We start from the raw sequence: 23878 nt of genomic DNA, 5'->3' as shown, positions 1-23878 counted from the left end.
CACCCCGGGGGTCATGTCAGTCACCCTGATAGACAGGGGTCCAGAGAAGTAAATATTGTGGGAAGAAATATCCAGGGAATTGTTATGGCTAGGCTTGCATAGGCCCTAAGGCAGATAGCCTAGTACCATCCTATGAAGTGTAGGTAAGAAACGGATAAGACTAGGGAGATAGCACGGACTGTATTGAGGAAGGTGTAATTGCCTAATTAAAGCCTTGTGTTAAAAGAATGGCTACCTACAGCTGAACAGACCCCCCCCCCTTCAGTGGGTAAGTGATGACTGCAGTTGTTTATCAAGGTGTTGGGTGAGTTAAAAACAAAATGCTTAACTCACCCATGGGAGGTGATCAGATTCAGATCAGGGTGCTGCACACCAACCCAGTGTTTGTAACAAGGCAGATAGTGAAGAAGAAGCTGGAAATCAGGAAAGATTCCAACTGGGCATTCCAAGGTATTTGTAAAGCATAGAATAAGATCCCCAAAAAAGCTGATTTGGACAGTCATCTGATGTCCTAGAAACAATGGTAGAATTTAGTGCAGGGTATTACAGGGACCAAATGAAAAGTACAAATAATTTGATTCCGAATAGTTCCCAGTGGGAGTTGATGTGCATCTGGATTCAGCTGTGTGTTCACTGCTATTCATAGTGGTGATGGGCTACAATAAGAAACAGACTGGAGAGGAACAGATGACCAAAGCTGCCCTATCCAATGTGGCACTTCGACTCTGAATAGGAACATCAGGAAATGATAGTGGGCTGGAATGCAAAACTGAAGGTACATGGATGAAACTGGGTATTTACATGACAGTTGTCATGATAGCAAATGTGGGAGTATTAGAAAAAGATGAAAGTCAATATCTGAAGGAGCAAATTAACAGTTTCAAGCATGTAGGAGGGATAGTTGACCAGAAGGAAAGTCTGAATGAGGAGACCATTGCCAGAATCAAATGCTGCAGGCAAGTGGCACAGAATGTCAGGCATTGTGTTGAACAGAAGAATGCCAAAGAAGCTGTAAAGTAATGTGTAAAAGCAGTAGTGTGACAGTGCTTATATATGGCAAAAAAAAAAATGAACGTGAAGGCAGAGTAGTTAAATTATTTTATTTGTCCTTTAACCACAAAAATCCGACTAAGTCAATGGCACATTTTCAGCAGCGGCCCAGAGAGAAAAAAGATCCACAGCAGATTCAAAAACATTTAAACAGTATTTGAGTAATTAAGCTTGAGGTGGATGGAAATGAAGTGTTTGAGAGGTGGTAGGATGCACACTCAGACTAAGAAATGAAGACATCAGGGAAGAAGACAGAGTAGCCCCATTTGCAGAAAGGGTTAGAGAAATGGATTATGGTGGTTCAGACACGTGCAAGAAAGCAGAAAACAGTTGGTGAGGATTTGGGAGAGACCTGAATAAGATGAGGAGTCATGGATACCTAGCAAAGGATGGATGTTTTGCATGAGAAAAGATCTGTGACAGGCAGGCATGACTGTCAAAGAAGGTAGAAGAATGGCACTGAATTGAGTGAGGCATTTACAGTTGATGCAACACCCCAACCCTATGTAAAAAAATGGGGAAAATGGAGTTTGATAGACACGTGTTTCTGCATAAAATATGAAATAAGGAAGGTATGTAGGCCAGAGTAGGAGATGTATAAAAAGAGTGATCTGTGAGGGAGATGTAGAGTTTTCAGCACTGATTTGTCATTGGACAATTCAGTGGGTAAGGTTGCCTGTTTGCTGATTAAGGATTTGTCAGAAGAGGTAAGGGAGCACCACATTCATAAAACAGCAAAATTAATGGATACAAGTATAAATGATGGTGGTTATTGATGCAAAGTGAGAGTATATAAAATAATGTTGATGCCTTTGTTAGAGGGCGTGGTTAGTGTGTTTTAAATTGAAGGAATGATGTGTTGAGCTTTCACCCCATACAAACTGAGAACAAATCCCAAAAACTTTTTTTTTTTTTTACTATTTTTATTTTTTTGTATTCTCTCCCATGTACTGAGAAATGATCATAATAGGAACAGTACGGTCTGCTAATAAGAGATTAGCACCATAGTGTAAAGATGAATGCTGTTTGATTGCATGGAACTTTTTCTTTATGATATATACATTGTGGAACACTCTTTGTATTTGTAAGTATGTTAGAGTATTACAGTAAACAGCTTAACAAAAGTCCCTGGCCATTTCGTACCTTCACTGGGCATTGATTGTTACTTCGGCAGCTGTGCTTTCTTTATTCAGTGTTACAAGATTTTTTTTTTTTTTTTAAAGTTGGCCTTTTGTCCTGCAGTAAGATTAAATTCCTGGTATTGCATAGTATTCTTCTGTATAGTTAATCCACAGAAGAGGGCTTGCTTGTCAGATAAAAGATAACATACTCTACATATCCTTTGATCTGTGATTGGAGTCGTCTGAATTTGCTGCTTATTGCCCTCCTTCCTCTACTTTTAACCAAGCTGCAGGAAGTTTGATGTGCGTGGATGCTGGTTTGTTCTTGTGAGCATATGTAATAAGAGTACATTAATTTGCTAAAAATACTTGAAACTGTAGTGAGCTTCATTAGCAAAAAAAAAAGTTCTTGAACTATTGATGTTATGTGGTCCTATCTCGCCTACATTCCTTACTCACGGGTTCTCGGCTCCGACTCGGCCAAATTTCTCTAGCACGAAGTCTCTAATTGGCCGGGCTAACCCGGTATCCCAGGATGCACCTCACCCTAGCCCCAGATCTCGTTTGCCGCTCGTAGAGTTAGGACGTGGTCTTGCTTTGCTGTGGCTAAGTACCCTTTTAAAATACTTTTAGTATTTTAGCAGTCTTCCTTTTGACAAAAGCCATTTTGATAGCCAACTTTGTACCTAAATAGTTGTTGCGTGAGGTTTTGAGAGTTTAGTGTTTTGTGGTATCCCTACTGTTTTCGCAGGCTAGGCCCATTTAAGTTAGAGGACCTAGTCCTCTCCAGTGTGTTCCCTCGTTGTGTTGTGCTGTTGTTTGTGGTTAACTCCCTTTAGGAAGCGTTTAAGTTAGTTTCCTTGTCCATTTAAGTGCTTGTTGGTCTTCCCGCCCTCCTTTTGTGTTTGACTCTGTCGGTTGTGTGTGGCGCGGTTGCTTGCCATGTTGAAAGAACTGAAGAAACATAAACCCTCTGGGTTTAAGAAGTGTACAAAATCTGGCTATAAAATGTCCATTACAGATGGGCACTCTGTGTTTATTGTCTTGGTGCTATTCACTTGCAAGAGTCCTGCAGTTTCTGTCATGTTTTTAGCCCTAGGGTACTGCAGGAACGTAAAAATAAACTGATTTTGAAGGGTCTGATCAAGCCCTACTTTGAAGTAGGCCTTTGAGTCGTCTCCGCCTTTTAGTACCAAGTCTAAGCCTCCTAAGGCCAAGAAAAGATCTCCGGCTCCGTCTGCTTCTTCGGAGCCATCGGAGAAGGTTTGTAAATTGGATACTTCCTCCTCGGCTCCACTGTCCTCTGGGCCGAAGGAGAAGGTCTCGGAAATGGATACTACATCCTCGGCTCCACTGTCCTCGGGGCCAAAGGAGAAGGACTCTTAAATGGATACTACCTCCTCGGCTCCATTGTCCTCGGGGCCGCAGGAGGCATCTGTTGTACTGGAGTCGACCTCTGCTCCGATACTTTTGGAACCTCTTCGGAGCAAGTCACCCAGTGTCAGGCATGAGTCTCCAGTCGGGAGATCTAGATCTCCTCCTGTTTCTTCCAAATCCTCTAGGCTGTCTGATTTGGATGTGGATAGGGTGGTCCAGAGGCTCCTACAGTCGCCGGTGTTAGCAAAACTGTTTTCGGCTCCAACCCAGTCGGCTCCGGAGCTGGTTCCCATTTTTGTACCGATGATTCCTCCTCCGAACACCCATGTGTCGTCTGAGCCGGAGTGTTCCACGCTGAGTGATGTTCTGGTGTCAGCTCCGATACCCCAGGTGAGTCTATCGGAGCCGGCTTTGTCTCCAACCAGGTCGGCTCCGTCCTCTGATTTCGGCACTCTGGTTTCCTCAGTCGGACCCGAGGGGGATACCTCGGGACTCCTGTCTGTTCTGAGCCTCCCTCTCGGTGCTTCGGCTCGAGGAATCTCGACTCCAGTCGTGGTCTCTCAGACTGGTCATCCTCGGAATCGGGGGGGGCCGACCTTCGAGGCCATGAGGAGTGCCCTGGCCGGGTCATCAGGTACATCACCTGGATCGGTCACTCCGTCCCCTAACACCCCGGCTAGAGCCTCTGACTCCCCCCCCCCCCTCCATGGACGGCGGAGCCCAAAGGTCTGGGGATACCCCCTTGAGCGGTCCCCTGCTTTATGAGGGCCCCTCAGAGTCGGTGCCTGAGGAGCCTCCCAGTAAGAAGTCGTGCAAGAGGAAGCACATAGACTCCCAGGACGAGTCACTCACTTCCGATACCGACCTCGAGGAATCAGAGGGGTCCCCCAAGTCGTCCTCTGTCTTTCTTCGACGTCCTGGAGATTTTGAGACAGAGAGGCAACTGGCCCTCCAAGACCCCCTCTGAGGAGTCTGTATTCCTCAAGGCCTTCGGAGCTCAACCCTCCACCTCCTGGATGTCTCCACCCTTCGAAGAACTCCTGGACTTGATTTGTTGAAGGGTGTGGGAGAACCCTGATTATGTGGAACCGGTGCCCAGACGTCCAAACAACTTCCTGTCTGCTCCCCCGGGCAAAGAGTTCCTTACCAAAGAGGTTTCGGTAGATGCCTTGGTGGTGGCGGCAGCCAGTCCGCAGGAAGTTGCAGAGGCTTCTTCTTCAGTCCACCCTCCTAACAAGGAGTCCAGGAGTATGGACAGGTATGGGAAGCGTGCCCCGTCTTCGGCGACCTTTACCTTACGGTCGTTGAATTACCTCTGTCATTTCACTCAGCTCCAAAGAGATCTCCTGAAGGAGCTAGGAGATGCTCTGATGGGTAACATGCCTGAGGCGGTAGCGCAGACTGTTAACACCCAGTTGTCTACCCTAGGGTCCATTGTCAACTCGTCTATGAGGCTCATATCTTATGCAGCCGAAGGGGCGAGTAGGGCAGCTAGCTCGGGCGTAGCTCTCAGAAGGCAAACGTGGATGCGCCTGTGTCATTTCGCGGAGGCCTTTAAGTCTTCTTTCACTGACGCCCCTTTTGATGGGTCCTCTCTCTTCAGACCCAAAGTGAAAGACACCCTCACCAGATGCGAACAGGAGGGAAAGACCCTATCTGCCATAGGGGCCCATTTTTCTCTCCCTTCTAGGCCTTATCCCAAGGCTCAGAGAGGAGGGAAGATGTGGTTCAAAAAGTCTCAGAAGTCCTTTCCCGCAGCTCAAGGTGAGTCCCCCTCCAGAGGCGGGGGGGGGGGTTATTCCGGAAGACGCCATCCTAGAGGCAGAGGAGGCCCCGATTCCTTTCGCGGTTCTTCCTTCCAGCGTTCCTGTGGTGTTGCCCGACTGTGCTACTCCGGAGCCAGTCGGGGGCAGAATTTAGTTGCATCCGGAAGCCTGGGAAAGCATCACCCAGGATCGTTGGGTGCTCCGATAGTTACCAGAGGTTACACTATTCCATTTGCATCGATACCCCCTCCAGTCAGAAGGATCCCGGACGTCCCACCCAGTCAACGGGATCAAGCAGCACTAGAAGTTGCAAAGCTGCTAGAAAAAGGAGTCATCCAGCCAGTCCCCTCAGATCATGTTGGATCAGGAACTTACTCACGACTCTTTTTGGTGCCGAAAAGGACAGGGGACCTGAGACCCATTCTGAATCTAGTCGATTGAATCACTACGTTCTGAAGTCCAAGTTCCAAATGGTCACACTTCAGTCCATTTTTCCACTGCTGGAGAAAGGAGTATGGATGTGCTCCATCGATCTCAAGGATGCCTGCTACCACATCAAAATGGAGAAGGCATCCAGGATTCATTTACGCTTCCGGCTAGGAGCCAGTCACTTCAAGTTTCGTGTCCTGCCCTTTGGTCTCACCACAGCCCCCAAGGTGTTTACCAAGTGTTTGGCAGTGGTGACAGCTCACCTGAGACATCTAGGATTCCAGGTGGTTCCGTATCTGGACGACTGGCTTCTTGCCATCCCCACCAGGCATCTGCTCATTCAAGCCAGAGAGACGACCATCTCACTTTGCCAACGTCTAGGAATTACTGTGAATTGGGAAAAGTCTGCCTTGCAGCCCTCACAGCATGTTGTTTTTATAGGCGCAGAGCTAGACTATTCAAATGCGCGCCTTTCTGCCACAGGACAGGATAAGAGTGTTGCAGTCTCAGATCCACGCACTGTTGCCCCTCAGAAAAGTTCAGACCAGGTTAGTTCTTCAGCTCTTGGGATCCATGGCCTCCACCATCATGCTGGTACCTCTGGCCAGGTTACACATGCGGATCCTACAGTGGCTCCTGTCTGTTCAGTGGTCCTTTCAAAAGCTTCCTCTTTCCCACTTGATACTTCTCACAGAGCGATGCAAACAGGACCTCCTCTGGTGGCTACGCTCCTCCAATCTGGACAGAGGAAGGAGCTTGGTTCCTATGTCTCCAGTGGCCACAGACGCCTCCCAGATGGGTTTGGGGGGGCATTATCTAGGCAGAACGGTCCAAGGCACCTGGCAAGATCACGAGGTACACTTGCACATCAGTGTTCTGGAGATGAGAGCGGTGTTTCTGGTGTTGCGAGCACTCCAGGACACTCTACCTCTGGGAACGATTGCAATTCACTCGGGCAACATGCCCGTAGTGTGGTACCTGAACATGCAGGGGGGAACCAAACCTTATCCCCTCTGCAGAGAGGCCATGCGAGTGTGGCAGTGGGCAGTGTCTTCCCGACGGTTTCTAGTGGCGACGCACATTCCGGGTAAGTCCAACGTGATAGCGGACAGGCTAAGCAGAGCTATTCTGATGCCTCACGAGTGGTCCCTGAACAACCGAGTGGAGGTACAGATCTTCAAAAGGTGGGGTCAGCCTTGCTGCGATCTCTTTGCCAGCCCCCTCAATGCCAAATGCAGCAAGTACTTCACTCTGATCCCCCCACAGGGGAATCACCCAGGGACACACTAGCTCACGATTGGCCCCCCGGTCTGGTCTACGCTTTCCCTCCATTTCCAAGAGTGATACAGAAAGCCATATCCTTGGGAAGCAGGATGATCCTTATTGCTCCACAATGGCCTCGACAAGTACGGTTCCCTTTTCTTCAACGGTACGCACTGGATGGTCCGTGGACTCTGGACCCAGTGCCAGACCTCCTGATTTACATGTCAGGACAACTTCATCCATCCCTGCGAACTCTCAGGTTGACAGCCTGGCTGCTCCACTTCCGTCGCTAGTCAGGCGACATTCCCTTTCACCTGAAGTGGTGCACATTTTGTCTTCTTCTCATAAGTCTTCCACCAGGAAGATTTATTCCAGCAAATGGAGGAGATTCTCCATTTGGGCTTGGTCTCAAGGTTTGGACCCCTTCACAGCCACTATTCCGTCGGTCTTAGATTTTTTAGCCATGTTGTTCCATCAGGGCTCCGCGCCCGCTGCCATTAAAGTACAGTTGGCTGCAATTTCCAATTTTCACACATCTTAGGAGCCCTCTCTTATGGGCCACAAACTCTGTAAAGCCTTTCGAAAAGGCGCTTGGTTACTTCGTCCCCCAGTTTCTGAACCTGTACTGCCATGGGACTTGAACCTTGTGCTACAAGCTATTACGTCACCACCCTTTGAACCTGCTGCCACTTGCGACTTAAAATTCTTATCTTTGAAGACGGCTTTTCTGATAGCCATTACATCGGCCAGGAGGGTATCAGAACTTCAAGCCTTGTCCATTTAACCTCCGTATTTGATCTTTCATAAGGACAGAGTTTCCCCTGAGGCTTAACGCGTCCTTCCTTCCGAAGGTGTCATCCACTGTCAATCTCCATCAATCTATTGAGCTACCTGTGTTTTTTCCGAACTTTACCAATAAAGCAGAGTTCAGGTTTCATCAGTTGGATGTGCACAGACAACTGAGATTTTATTTACATAGGACTAAGCATGTTAGGAAAGCTGATCAACTGTTTGTGCCCTTTTCAGAGAACAGAGCAGGTTGTCCTATTTCCAAGTGCACAATTTCAAAATGGATTAAAGATTGTATTTCATTCATCTACTCATCAGCAGACAGAACTTTACCCTTTCCCGTCAAGGCTCATTCTACCAGGGCTATGTCTACATCAGTAGCTTTCCATGCTAGGCTTTCCTTGGATGATATTTGTGCTGCGGCCACTTGGGCTTCTCCCAACACTTTATTACTCATTACAAGCTGGACGTGGCTTCTAGGGGCCGGGCTTCCTTTGGTTCCATGGTTTTCAGGAGTATCTTCTTATGAGCCTCCCAGGATAGCGGTGTTGGGGACGCTGTCCCGTGAGTAAGGAATGTAGGCGAGATAGGACCACATAACATCAGTTAGTTATGTACTCACCATAACGATCTATGTATGTGGTCCATCTCGCCTATATTGGCTCTATGGACCCTTCAAGGTCAGTGATTTGGTTCCCTTATCTGGCTGGAATTTCTTCCGGTGTTATTGAGTATGGGTTATGAGTGTTGGATTGCAAACAAGATCTGGGGCTAGGGCGAGGTGCATCCTGGGATACCGGGTTAGCCCAGCCAATTAGAGACTTTGTGCTAGAGAAATTTGGCCGAGTCGGAGCCAATTTTCGGCTCAACCCATGAGTAAGGAATTTAGGCGAGATGGACCACATGCATCTATCGTTATGGTGAGTACATAACTAACTGATATGGAATGTAACTCAAAATAGGTTCTCCTAATGATAGAGGTTTGGTTTGTACTAAACTTTACCAGCCACAGCAAAGACCAAGTTTCAAGACAATTGCATTAACTCATTTCACAGTGTTGTACTATGAGTAAATGGCAACACATGTCCAAAAATCAAAAACTGAGTATAGTTTTTCTGCCATCATATTAATAAAAAATGGTATTTAGCAACAGGTTTTAATGCTTAGACTTTAGTAAAGAAACCTTTTCCTTTGTGTTTTAGGAAGCTGTGGATGGTTGTCAGCGCTGCATGATATCTCAGTATAACCGGAATGACACCCCTGAAGAAGTAAAACGTCGGGCAATGGCTGACCCTGAAGTGCAACAGATAATGAGTGACCCAGCCATGAGGCTCATCTTGGAACAAATGCAGAAGGATCCTCAGGCTCTCAGCGAGTAAGTACCCTTTGCCTTTCAGGAGGTTTTCAGAGTTTCTGCCTAAGAATTGCTATGACGAAACAGAACTCTGTTGCACATACCTATTTAGACCACACATATTGCTACAGCTTTATAGAATTATTCTTGGGTGGTATTCAAGAAATTTTGTTTCTGGCCAGGAGAAGCAGTTGAGCAGAAGACTCATGAACAGCAAGGATTTAAAAAAGTTCAAGTTCTAAGCCAGAAGCAGGTTGCATTTAATACTGCCGGCTGTAGTACATAGTGTAGCTACTACAAGCAGACATCTTGGTCTAATGTAATCATTAAAGAAGCTACTATGATGTCCATCTCTCTGCTTTTTGGACAAAGTCCAAAGTTCATGCTGATGAAGCTGGCGCATGGTTTGTTTTTTGGCCATTATGATTTACCGGATGTTGCTTTGTCTGAAGCAATTGAAAAGACATTGCATCTTTCATTGGAAAAGTGGTCTAACTGTGGCCCACTTGTACCCTGTTTCATCATAGTAATTTGAAAACCGGTTACTGTGGCTCCAGAAATTTCATTTATTCCTGATCTAAGCAAAGTCTCCAAGAAGCTAGAAGAAGGTTCAGGGTGCTGCATCTCTTGTTGCAGGAAAATCTTTGAGATTTATAATGCTTTTGAGTGTGAGAAAAAACTAGTTTCCTTCCATTGCTTGAGGACACAAGACATCACAAGAGCCTGAGAAGCAAGTTAATGAATCTAGCTGAAGTCTGTGAATGTGTGGAGCGTTATGTGATTTGCAGATGAGACAGAACTGTGTACGTGGGATTGTAAGTGATCAGACAAATGTCTGATAACTGGGAATCAGATTTAACACTAAAGTAAATAGTGTGCTTAGTGGTACTACAAACTTGACATGATACAGTGGCTTATGAAATAATCCTTAAAACTAGTAAAATGAGTAAGAAAAAATCATTTAAGTACTGCATGTAGAATGCTTCATGCAAGAGCTGTGGCTGTAATCATGATGAAGTTGCTAGTCACATCGTCAGAAGCTGTTACAGGGCATCATTTTGCTAAACTGTAAAATAAAAGAAACATACTCATAGTTAGACTCTACATGTTTTAGAGCAGAGTGAAGAAAACAAGATATTCATGAATGTCAGTGCTGCAGTGTCTGCCATAATGGGGAATTGTGCTGCAGGCAGACATCCAAGACTTCCAGCCATCCAGCTTCTGTTCAAGTTTTTAGACAACCACCAAACCGAAAACCATCCTTTTCTAAACAGTAGACATCCGTAGGGCACGTGACATTTAATAGAACTATCTGCTGGTCTCACTCAGGCAGTATCCAAAACTAAGATCCATTGTGGATTCATTTTATATTGTTTGTAGAGTCATTTGTATTCTTGTGTCCTTCATATTGTTGCATTTTAGTTCTGTTTGTACTGTAAAATTGAGGTCTTTCTGAGGATGTTAATATCCCTGGGAAGGGTCACCAGAATGAGTATGGTTGACAGATAACACAGGATGACTTTTGCCTTTAGTGTCTTATGTTTTGGTTATTCTTATGTGTCTTGAGTGAGAACTACATAATCCATTTAAAGTATTTGTAATGCAGAGTGCAAACTTTGAGTTTTTATCTAAAATGCAAATTAGGTCAAAGGGTTGCTTCTTTTATGTCTGAGATTGTCAACTTCAGAAAGTGCAGGCGGGACTTATGAATAGTAAGTTAATAGCTAAAATGCCTGCAGACAGAAAGAGAGAGAAATATCAGAAATCTTTACAGATTCCTTCCTGTAAAGCAAAGGTCTGAGCGCATTAGCCCTAGAAGGACACAGTAATCTTTTATTACTTTGGTGTCCTGAACTACTGACATCTCTTTGGAGACTGACGTCAGGATAAAGGCATGGCAGTTGTGTTGTCTCACAGCCAGATGACTGTTCTCTGGAACCCAAAGATGATCAGCTTTCACCTCAAACTTTCAGAAGCGATTCACTCTTACTAGATATCCTGACTATTTTTGTTTACAAGCTTCAACTTGTAGGCCATGGTGAAACTATGTTGTATTCCTTTTTTCCAGAGTGAATCAGAAATTACTGAATTGCTTAGACTGCTGCCTGTAGACCTGATGCTTGGACTTTCCAATCCTTTGACACCTTTCTGCTATATTCACTTATCTGCATTTCAGTGAAGATTGTGATGGCATGACGAAAGAGTTAGGTCCCCCAACACTGCTGGATGAATCATTGAGAACACTTTGAGAGAAGAAGAGAGCAGTTTTAAGCAGTCATAATAGTCTAAAATTGATGAGCTGTAAGACTGCCTTCTCAGCCCAGATGTATACTCACTCTTCTGTTAAAACACATACAATGATGGATCTGTATTTTTATAAATGTGGACACAGTCAAAATAGATGAGAGAATATATGGTCTTACTGAGCTGATTAATGGATAAATTTGCATGATATTAAGGTTAATGTCCATGTAAAGGTACAGTGTCATTAATATTGACATAATGCTGTATGTGACATTTCCCCTTAAGAGATTTCTCTACAAAATTTACTGTAATGAAAAGCTTCCATATGTACATGCTACACTGTTCTGTGTAGTATGCATTGTCAGATAACATCACATTTCAGTAAATTTTGTGCGTTGCTGTGGTTTTAGTATGTATAGTCACTATATATGAAACTTTTAAATGTCTGCCTTGAGTATGTTAAGATGTACAGCCTCTGTAGTACAGTCATTAACTTTGTGTTTTAGGCATAAAAACACCTATATCTGAGATTTTTTTCATCCGTTCCTCAGCTGATGGGTCTCTGATCCAGTATCAGATTTGTCCTTGGCCAATCTGATGGACTTTAGGCAGGTTTATATTAAATCACCTCTTAAAATAGCGAACGCTGATTTATCAACCCCATGTAAGTGAACGCTTACAATCCCGAAAACTTGGAACAGCGATGTCAAATCGCTGTTCTACAAAAAAAATAAAAAAAACTTCAAAACATTACACTACTTAAATATACCAACTCCGAGATCGCACTACAGTGAGGAAAACGGCAAAGTAATGGAGGCGGCCAATCGCTTATATGCTGTTTTGCTATTTTGCTGTTTTGTGCTTTCAAGTTCAATCAAGATGCATTCGAAGGATTGCATCTTAGATTATACAAGAGGAACCCACTTTAGGCTCCGTAGCTCGTGTTCTTCCCTTTACCCATAATCCATGTCTTCTCCTTGGTTACTTCAGATCTTGTTTGCCCCTTTAGCAATAAGACATGATCACCTCCAGCTGGAGTGTGGGATAGTGAGATAAGTGAGATTTTCTATTTTCTTTTATCCATTTTTTTTTGCTTTTTTATTTCCCTTCCATATTCTCCTCTGTTTAAAAAAAAAACAAAACTAAATAGACTTGAATACATTTATTAGCTCTAAATTAAGTAGCCCTTCCTTTCGGCTTTCTGACCTTTCAGGCCCTATGTTACCTACTTGGCATGTCTCCTTTACTATTGTTACTGTTTTCTTTTTTACTCTTGGGTATCATTGTTACCATTGTTCATATTTTATCTGCTCAGTCTTTTCTTTTTTATAGGTTGCTAACTTTGAGGATGTCAGACAAACCTACTGGATTTCAAATGTGTGCTGTTTGAGCACAGAATCCCCAATTCCACAGTCATTCGGAATGTGTCTATTGCCTTAGTCCAGCTCACCTTAATACAGATTGAGAGTTGTGCTAGTTTTAACAACTGGATCTTGTTCAAGAGAAAGAACAAACTAATTGTAAAATGATGACGACTTCAGCTTCTACTTCTGCTTCTAGACCCCCATCTTCCTCCAAGAAATCTTCAGGAAAGGTTCAAGACAATGTAAGGATTCAAGGAAGTGCTCCTCTGACTGCTGTCTTGCTGTGACTTCAAGATGCACTCTACCTGAGGTTTGGGATGTCAAATTCATCCACCCCCAGGGCTCTGAACTCAGAAAAATCTAAGAATTTGGATCCATCCTTCTGTTAGGATCTGACCCAGTCCTAAGCCCCAGTCACCTCAGGTTCTTGCTAAATTTTCTCCAGAACCAGTAACTTCAAGGCTACGCACTCCCTTTCGCAGGACATGCTTCATAGTTTCCCATCCACCTTCAACTTCATCCTCTTTCAGGTCATCTAGGAGCTTATCAGACATGGATGTGTACAGGATGACGACAGTTTCTCAAAACCCAGATCCAGTTGGGTGTTCGTCTCCCATTGGAAATGTGATCTTTCTCATAGATGGCCCTAACCTCCAACTTCTAGTCAGATACATCCAGTGGTTTCGGAGATTTTGGACTTGAGACATCCAAGTTATGTCTGTGCCTGATCAGAGGACTTGGCCGCTGTCAACTCCAGCCCCTTTCTCTAATCCAGATGGGTCCAACCTTTTTGGATCTGGAGGGATCTTAGAATTGGAGTGTCTGTGCTAGATCTGGGGGACTAGGATTGACTCTGATGTTCTTGAAGCGTCGATGCTAAACAGCTCTGTCCCAACCCCTGCTTTGAGGCTGAAACCAGTCGGGGGGAGGTGGGCTTCATCTTTACAGGCTTCTTCAGTTTCATTGAGGACAGGGCTTTGCTCCCCCACAGCTGTGGCTTTCAAAGCAGTGGTGGAAGAGCTTTTTCTGCCCCCCCCCTCAGGTCCACCCCCATACTCATCTCTGTTCTGTGGAAGCTGAGTCTTTCTCATTCTATCCCATCGGGACAGCCAGTCCGGTCAAGCATCGAGACTGTCCTCATTCAGGACTCCACTGGAGCTACCAAGTCCTCTCTGGAACCTCCCATTGAAGAGCCCCCTTGGAAGCAAATGTGTAAGAGGAGACACCTAGACTCTCCACAAGAGTCTTTAACTGAAGACACTGGCTTTGAAGGGAAAGGGTCCCCAGGATCACCCCCTTGAAGACGTCTCATTCAGTGAAATGCTAGAACTGCTGAGACAGAAAGGTGGTTGGTCTCATCTGAGACTACATGGATTCTGAGTGCTTCCTTATCTGGGCTGCTGGTTCCTATCTACTTCCACTGAGCCTCTACTCATTCAATCCAGGGACTACTTGTTCCACCTGTGTCCCTAACTAGGTATTATAAACTACAACAAATCACAGCTTTGTCTATGGCAGCATCGATAGTACTAGTAACTTTGGCTCACTTTCACATGAGACTGTTACAGTGGACTCTAGCAGTACAATGGTCAGTCAAATACCATCCGCTGACAGAAGTCATTCATATCATTAACATCTGTAGGCATCATGTAGTGTAATGCTGTAATTAAATCAAAAGGTGCTTCAACAAACTATTAGTTTAAGGGTGTGCACACTTATGCAACCAGCATATTGTACGTTTTTTATTTTTTTTCCTCTAACAGATTTGTTTGTTTTTCAGTTGAATTGTACAGGTTAATAGGTCACATTAAAGGTGGGAAAAGTTTTGAAATTATTTATTGTGGTCTCATTTTTTATTTCACAAAAACCTGACATTTTAACAGGGATGTGTAAACTTATGTCCACTGTACACAAGGGCTTTTCCTCAAGTCTTTCTACTTGCTGGAAGTCCTAAAACAATACAACACTTGCAAGACAATGAAGAAGGTTCCCTAGTTTTAGATTTTAGACAGTGTCTCCTTGCTGCCATAAAGTAATTTAATTTCAGCTAGTTTTTTTTTTTAAGTTAACCTCTTGAGTTCTCGTTTCCACTGTTAAAATGTATACATTCAGTTACAGTCGTGTATGTATATTTCTGTTCCCTTCCAGCAGGGCATGCTCTGGATCTGTTTTTAAACAGCACTTTGTAAAGTACCTCTTCAGCACACATCTGTAGAAACTATCTTCTGTGACATACAGTTCTGATACATTTCTAACACAAGTTTATAAATCATGTTGATATTCATGACTGACATATAATTATTTACAAAATTCCAGATAGCTGGGCTGGCAGTATCACCTTTCATAACAGGCTTCGCCACATACCTTTATTACAAATTGGGTGTGGTGTCTAGGGGAAGGGCTTCCTTCAGTACGACTGTCCTCAGGAGTATTCTTCTGTGAGACCTCCAAAGGTTCAGGTAGCTGGGGATTCTGTCCCACTGTCAAGGACTATGTCAAGATTGACAACATCAGATAAAGAAAATATGTCTTACCGTAATTTTCCATCTGTGTTGTCGATCTTCAAATATCCTTCACATACCTGCCCTCCTTCCACCGTCGCATAATTTTTATGGTCAATTGTACTTCTGTGATATAGCTCCTTTTCAATGGATTCAGAGGAGGTCTCTCTTTACATGTGGTTGTGGTCTGTCACTGTTTTATGCTAACTCAATCTGAGGTAGTTTGGTGAGGAAGTTTATGGGTAGAGCTGAGCTTGATAGTTTTTGGAAGGTGAGAGCTAGAAAAATGACAGTCTGTTCCTGGATTTGGATCCAAACCCACTGTCAAGGATGTGAAGATTGGCAACACAGATGGAATATTATGGTAAGACATAATTTCTTTTTCCATTGGCAACACAGATGGAATATTATGGTAAGACATAATTTATTTTTCCATCTTTCCATGCCAAATGTAGACACTGCATGTCCTTTCCAAAGGTCGTCATTTGGAGAAATTTTTTCATATGAAGGGCCACTTTAAATGGGAAGCTGGAAAGGTCCATGATGCCCAGACTCATTTAAATCATTGGCTATTTCTTCATTGCTATAGGCCTTAGAGGATGCTTTTCTTGTGTCATCTCTGGAATCTGATCCTCAGTCCTTTTGCTTGCAGAAAGCCAGGCCAGTTTTAGAGAGACCAGGCTTCCTTCAGACATCTACAGAACCTTGTTGCAGATTTAGCAGTGGTATCTCAGGGTGGTGCATAAGTCTTTTAAGGCCCGAACAAATTTCTCAGTGACTGGGAGAGTAAAGTCTTGGACCAGATTTGTGAAACGTGTACACAGCAGCGGTACTAGCCTTTAGGGATCTGGACTGTCACGCTTATATGATTCAGTAGTGAATTTACTCACAAGACTTGAAGGTACAAGTTGAGGAAATTTGACAGTATTGTAAAAGGAAAATTCTGGATTCAGCCTTTATCACTTTTCAGGTGTGCAGACATGCTATTATGTGTAGCAGTGATACTATTGAAGTGGCATCCAGATTTACTGCTAGAGGTTGTGCATGGCTGAGTATTCTTCCCTTGCCAGAAAGTATCGGCGTACAACTCCACAGTGCTATAGTAAAAAAGGAATTGCTCTTTGGAGCTTCTGTAAATTGGAGGAGAAGGGAACCAGTGAACTCAGGTAGGCATCCTCCCGCAATACACAGGTATGATGTGTTACCCATGTTAAAAAGCTGGGCCTGTTACTAATAAGCAGACAAGATCATAAGAAAGGTTTCCAGAAAGAAAAAGAGATCAGGTAAGGGGCCATCAGAGCCAAGGCCAATACAGAAATAGCCATAACTATAGTATGCTTCTTCCTTTTGTTTCCTCCCTTCCAGTAAAGCCCCACCACAGCCTTCAAATTTCCTTTATCCTGTCTGCGTATATTCATGCAAGCCTTATTTTTGTAGAGTATAGGAGACTGTTTTGAATGACAGCTGGGTTCCTTGGCTTGTTTCCCATGGGTATAGGCAACAGTTTTTTTTTTTAAATCAAAGTTTCAGGAGATTCTACTAGTGAAAAAAGGCTTTTAGTGCAAACCCTGCCTGGATGACTTTCTTCAGCAGGAAGTCATAGAAAAAGACCAAAGTGGAAAAGGCATAACAATGTACTTAAGACCATTTCTTGTTCCAAGAAAAGAGGTATCCTGATCACCCTTATGGGACATGCCAAGACTAAGCAAGATCCTAGAAATGCCAAAATTTTGTTTCCACTCCAGTTTTCCCCCTGTTGTATCCCCAAGCTCTGATGGTTACTGTAGACTTGGAGTATGCTTACCTGTAGATCTCCAATCACATACTTAAGTTCAGAGCAGGGCTTCTAACTACCAGTTTAACTTCCCCCCCTTTAGATCAGCTACCACTTCCAGGGACTTCAAGTGTCTGGCTCCACTTATCACCATAGAGCCAAAAGCATTCACATTTACCCTTGTCTGGAGGACTGATTCAGGCCAAGTCATGCTTGGGGGAAGGGTAGAAGGCTTTCTCGCATGCACACTTGATTGTTTTCAGAACCTGGGTCTCTCTAGCTTCCAAATCAAAGTGGCACCCTTTGGGATAGTAGTGCTCTTGTAGGCACTGCTGGACCCCAACAGCCATAAGGCTTTTTTACCGCAAGAAAATATTGACTTTTTGAAACAATTATTTCAGAGAAACGGTTTCTGGAATGGTGCACCTGAGGATCCTAGATTACATGGTACCCACTACCCTTGTGGTTCCCCTGGTGAGACTTCACTTAGAGTTTACAGAGGTACTTCAGTGCCATATATTAGCACAACCAGTCCTTGAAAGTTACCATTCTGTTACTTCCATGTGTAAGACTAGAATTGTAATGATGGGTTCAACACATGCAGAAGAACCTGTATTTTCCTTTCAAACAAGAACCCAGGAACAAATTTTGACCACAGATGTCTCTGACATGACCTGGGAAGTCTACCCTGTGGTGGATCAGTTAAGAAGGATAGTAGCAGATATCTGTGAGTGGTTGTTGGACAGTAGTATTTTTCTAGAACTGGGCTGCAAATGTAGTGTGCCAGAAATATATTTGCATCTGATGTCATCAATCTCATTCATTCCTTAACTGATGGGTCTCTGATCTGACCTGGAATCAGAGACTGCTCCTTTTACTAAAATCACGGATCTCAGGCCAGAGCAGTCAGTGCCGGCTCCATGGGGACGGGAATTGGTTCTGGCCTTTTGACCAATCCCTCCCATTGGAGGATTCTGCCATAGACGGCTGTGGTCCAGTATTGTCCGGAGGTTGCTGTGTTGTGTCATGGTCCATTCTTACTTTCCAGGTGGCCGCGACATCCAGGAATGGGGACAGGGCCTCTTCCAGCCTGTCGGCCTTCAGAGTGGTAGAGAGCATCTCCTCTAGGATTGGAGCAACATCTCCCACTCCTCCAGGTCCACCCCTACCCTTTTGTACCTTGGGTGATGAGGCCTCCCATCCTGTCCAGGGTCAGCCCTCCCGTACTAGCCTTCAGGGAGTTTTCTCCTCTCCTGGCGGTCTCCGCATCTTCCAATTCCTCCCTGAAAGCCCCCATGGAGGAAGCACTTGGATTCACCCATGGAGTCCCTCACAGAAGACACAGACCTCAGTGAAGGCTCCCCCCATATGTCCACCTGATGTCTCCTTTGGGGACACTCTGGAGATCTGTAGGCAGAAGGGTGTATTGTCTCCCCCAACCTCTGTCTTCAGAGGAGTCCATGTTCTTGAAACCTTTCAGGACAGGCCTACTTCCTGGGTGCCCCCCCCCCCACCCTCAAGAGTGTCTGGATCTTATTGCCCGCAGGGCTGGGAAGGAACCCAACACTGGAACCAGTACCTAAACGATCCAACAAGTTCCTTAGTCATCCTGCGGACCATCCTTTCTGGAGCAGAGAAGTCCCAGTCAATGCCATTGTGATTACTGCTGCCACCAAAAAGGAGCTGGTGGAGCAAATCTCTCTATGGTCTATCCCTGAACAGAGAGTCTTTGCTGATTGACCAGCATCGAAAGCATGCAAGCATGCATTTGCCTTGGCTACCTTTGGACTGAGGGCAGTTAATTACTTGGCACACTTCACCCACCTTCAAAGGACCTTGGTCAAAGAACTCTCCACTTCACTTCGAGTTGTTGCCAGAAGAGGACCTCAAGAAAGTGTCTCCCAAGCTTTCTACTGTGACTTCCCTCACTAATTCCTCAGTGAGGTTAATTTCGAGTGCAGCAAAGCTACCTCTCAAGCAGCAGGTACCGGCATACCTATAAGGCAGTATGCCTGGTTACGACTATGCAGGTTTGCGGAGGCCTTCAAAGCATCTTTTACCAACACTGCCTTTCACAGGTAAACCCTATTGGGATCTTCTGTGAAAGACACTCTTAACAGGTAGTGAGCAGGAAGGGGAGACATTGTCTGTGGTTGGGATAAAATTTTTTACTCCTCAGAGATAGTTTTCCAACACCCAACGAGGAGCTAAGATGTGGTTTCAGAGGTCACAGTCTTGCTTCCAGGAAACTCCTGATGATTCCTCTTCCTGAGACAGGGGGAGAGGATTCAGCAGTAGACACTGCCCTAGAGGCACTTTCTGCACCCCTTGAAGCATTGCCTGACCGTTCCGCCCTGGAGGCAGTCAGAGGTCATCTTTCCCTTCACCTACTAACCTGAACAAGCATCACCTCCAGTCAGTGGGTGTTGAACATCGTTTCATTCCCTTTTTTGAACCCCCCCAATATGAGGGCATTTCCCCGACATATCACCCCGCCAGAGGGCGTTGGCCTTCAAGAATACATCTTCAATAAAGAGCCATCCAAGAGGTCCCAACAGGACAAAGAGGATCTGGAATTTACTCTCACTTTTTAGTGCCAAAAAAGACCAGGACCAGGGACCTGTGTCCTATTCTGGACCTCAGTGAGTTGAATCTGTTAGTCAAGAAGTTCAAGTTCCAGATAGTCACGGTTCAATCCATTCTGCCTGTCTTAAGGGCGACTGGATGTGCTCAGTGGATCTCCAGGATGCCTACTATCACATCAAGATAGACAGGTGCTTGAGGAGACGCCTTCACTTCTGGTTAGGGGCCAATCATTACCAATTCAGAGCCCTGCCATTTGGACTCACCACAGCCCCCAGGGTGTTTAGCAAATATGACAGTGGTAGGGGCTCATCTGAGCTGCGGGGATTCCAGGTGTGTCCATACCTCGACTATTGGCTGCTCACAGCACCTATGTGGCATCAACTGTCACAAGCCGTCCAGTATGTCTTCCTGTTCAGCTAATTGGGGATTACAGTGAACCTCAATCATACCTCTCAACCTCTTAGAGTAGAAAGTCTGGACAAAGCCTAAAATGATGGGGTGACAAATAGGGACAGATTTTAAATATTGCTCTTACAAACGTAAAAAGTTGATAGAATAATAGGTTTTGCATTCGCATGAATTTTCTGAAGGATGTGGAGTCTTAAATTCAAATGTTTGTCATTGTTTAATGACTTCAGTCCTCAGCTATTTGCCAGAAAAGTACTGATTTTATTTATTTTATTTTACATTTGTTGACCGGGCTGGTCTAACTGGATATATGTCCATTTTCAGTTGAGGCCCGGGGAGAAAAGCTCCACATAAACAAGATTTTTAGTAACTTCAGGTACAGATAAGTAAAATATAACAAATTAGGTACAGTACTATTTTGAGGTGAAGAATACAAATGTTACATAGCAACATAGCAATGTAAAGTAGCAGATAATAAGAAAGAGATTGAACAAAAAAAAAAAACAAGGCCACAATAAGAAAAGAAAAATGAAAATACACTAACAAAAATAGAGAAGCTTCAGGTACAGTATTTAACAGTGAGTCATCCAATTTATCCTATAATAGCATAGCAACTGTAAGGTAGACTGTAATAAGAGATAAAGAATGTCTTTATAGATATTAATATGTGAAAACAAAATTTGCCACTAGTAACAAAGCTTCAACTCATCACTGCACATCACTCCATAAACTAAATTGGCTCGAACTTCCCAACTACCTCTCCTACACTCAGCTCACATGTGCACACAAACTCATTTTCCAACCATCATTCTGTCCCGCTCTTTCTTCTACCTTTAAAATTCACCAGACTCAAAGACTTCTCAGATCCACTAATCAAAACCTATTAGAAGTCTACAGACCCCTTCACCCCCCAGGACAAAGCCTCCTCTCTTTTTCCATAGCTCGACTATGGAACTCCCTCCCGTCCTCCATTCGAACCATCACTAGCCTTCCAACCTTTAAAAAATCTCTTCACTCCTACCTAGCATCCACATGGGAATGCTCCTGCCCCCTCCCCACATAAGCTTTCTCCACTTCCTGTATTCTCATTACCTTCACCACCCATATTTTGCTCGTAATCTAATTTCTTAATATCATCTATCATCCTGAATTATTCTGTGTAAAAAAAAAATATATATATATTAGGTATAACTTCACTCTATTATTATTTTTGTTGATAATTTTACTGTTTGTAAACTATACCTTGCTATATCTTGTATGTTACGTAATGTAAATCTCTGTAACATGCATTCTTGTTAGAGCTTTTCTCCCCAGGACTCAATTGAAAATAGGTTCACTTGGCCCAATGGACCATCCTGGTTAGCCAACAGCAAATAAATAAATAAATAAATAATACTGCAAGCTGTAAAACTTTACCACTACATAATTAGAAGTGGATCTTAAGTAAGAGAAACATTGTAAAGACTAAATTTGTTTAGGTGGGTCTACTGTAAAGAGGCAAAGAGTGAGTTGGAATTAAATGCAAATAGTTGTTTAGGTAAAGTTCAGAGAAAGTAGTGGTATGATTAGTCTGGGTTACTACATGGACATAACCAGTGGTTATTAAGGTGTTCTCCGAGTTGTTTTTTAAACAGATTCACTGAGGAGAGAGATGTGAGCTGCTTAGGAAGCTGGTTCCAGGTTTTGCCTACAGTGTTGGAGAACAGAGAATCACCAGCCTTGTTTTTGGATTTGGCTGTAGATACTAGTACTTTATTGGCTGAGCGAAGGGTAGTCAAATTACTGTAGGGGCTTAGAAGGTTAGTAAGTATAGGAGTGATCTTATGGGCAATAGTAAGTTGTTGAATCTGTAGTTGATTATGTAGTTCCAGCCAACCTAGTTGCTTTTGGTTTTGACAGTGGTGAGTCCTAAAACATGAAGCAGTAGCAAATCTGACAGTATTGTTGTAAGAGGTAGCTAGTTTAAGGTTGTTTTTGGATAGGTTGGTATAGATTGGTGAGGCATAGAGGAGGGTGGAAATGAGATGGGTATGGGCAATAGTTGATGTTAAGTTGTCCATCTCGCCTTTGTTCTTACTGTTTGGGTTCGGAGCCGATCCTCGGCTCCGACTCGGCCATCTTCTATAGCTCGAGAGCTGTTTACTGGCTCGAGGCTACCCCTCATCTCAGAATGCCCAGCGTCGGCTACCCATATCTCGTTTGCCGCTTCAGCTGGGAGGTTGCTTCGTTACTGGCTCAGGCTTAGTATAGTGTTTTCTATATATATTTGTTGTTTATTCTTAAAAATTTGCCAAGTTTTTGTCAAGTTTTGTCTATATATTACTTTATCCCTTATCGCTTCTTGTGTGTTGTAGCTTTGTTGGCTGTCACTCCATAACTTGCAGGCCTTCTCTCCCCTGAACTCGCTTAAATTAGAGTCCCCCCCCCCCCCCTTAGGACGGCCATTTAAATTAGAGGCTCTCCTTCTGTCCCTTAACTGTATTAAAAAAAAAAAAAAAAAAAGACTATTTGTTTCTTAGTTTTGTAGTATAGCTTTTTCTTACTGTTAATAAAAATGTCTAAAGATACCAAGGTACCTGGCTTCAAAAAGTGTGACTCATGCTGTCAGAAAATGTCTCTGACAGATGGGCACACTAGTTGTGTATATTGTTTGGGCGCTGTTCACCTGCAGGACTCATGTTCTATATGTCACGCTTTTAGTCCAAGGGTCCTGCAGGAGCGCAAAAACAAATTAATCCTTCAGGGATTATTGAAGTCTCAGGATTCTCTGGCTAAAAGTACTCAGCCAGCGAAATCCCCTAAGTCTGTCAGGCTGTCGGCTCCACCTTCGGAACCGACTCCTTCACTTGACCAACCAAGTATCGACAAGACATCTCCTCCGTCGGCTCCATCTGCTATTTCGAAGCTGTCTCAGAGACATAAGAGACTGAGGTCCTTGGAGTCCATCCACTCGGCATCTCAGTCACCTTTGTTACAGAGTGAACATAGCCATCATTCTTCCCACTCCTCTCGATCCTCTAGATTATCAGATCATGATGTGGAGAAAGTAGTAAGTAGGTTGCTTAAGTCACAGGCACTGGCAAAAATTCTGTCCAGCCCACCTCGAGGCATCAGCTCCAACCGCCTCTATTTCTGTTCCTCCACCGACTGCGTTTAGCTCGGAGCCGGAGACCATGGATCCACAGGTAGTAGAAACGGCGCCGATCATCATCTCTCCTTTGGTTCCGACGTTGGCTCAGATTACCTCGATTATACCTTCTATCAAGGAATCTGGGCGCCGAGGCTCTCTGGTCGGCTCTGAGGGGGAGGGGGGAGTGGCATTGGACCCTTGTCCAACCCCATTCTCCCCTTTGGAGCTTCGGCGCAGGTGAGCTCGGCTCCAACATCGGCCTCGGAGCCGTCACCCTCGACTCAGAGAAAGACTCCTGTTTCTTCGGAGCCGGAGCTTTCTCTGCCTAGAGGTCAGGACGCCTTTGAGGTCATGCGGAGTGCGCTGTCCCCCGGAACAGCTCTACTGCCAGCTCCATCGGCTCCTCCCCCCGTGGTGTCTGTTCCTACCTCTACTCCTCCTCTAGACCCCAAGCGTAGGGAACCTGTGCCCTAGGACACCCCATTGGGTGATCCCTCTTCTTCCGAAGCCTCCCCAGATCACTCTGAAGAGCCTCCCCAGAAGAAGAAGTGCAAGAGGAAGCACATAGACTCCCCTGAGTCTGTCACTTCAGATACAGACATCGATGAATCGGAAGGGTTCCCAAGGTCCCCCTCTGAAGATGTTTCCTTTTTGGACATCCTTGAAATGCTTAGTCAGGCGGGACTGGACTTCTTTAGCCCCTACCGAGGATGAGTCTGTAT

The 23878-nt window shown here is 44.4% G+C and overlaps 1 protein-coding gene across 1 annotated transcript in view; it reads left to right on the top strand.

Moving 5' to 3' along the window:
* STIP1 (stress induced phosphoprotein 1) overlaps positions 1-23878 on the top strand; it is a 1768405-nt gene that overhangs the window by 1645075 nt on the left and 99452 nt on the right. Inside the window, exon 12 of the mRNA XM_044075368.1 lies at positions 8998-9170. Coding sequence (XP_043931303.1) covers positions 8998-9170 — 173 coding nt within the window. The remainder of the gene's footprint in view (positions 1-8997; positions 9171-23878) is intronic.

Source organism: Protopterus annectens, chromosome 6.part1, assembly GCF_019279795.1.
Source record: "Protopterus annectens isolate FY-2018-M chromosome 6.part1, PAN1.0, whole genome shotgun sequence".
Classification (NCBI taxonomy): domain Eukaryota; kingdom Metazoa; phylum Chordata; order Ceratodontiformes; family Protopteridae; genus Protopterus; species Protopterus annectens.
Note: the sequence above shows the minus strand (reverse complement) of the source record. Positions and strands in the feature narration are given on the sequence as shown.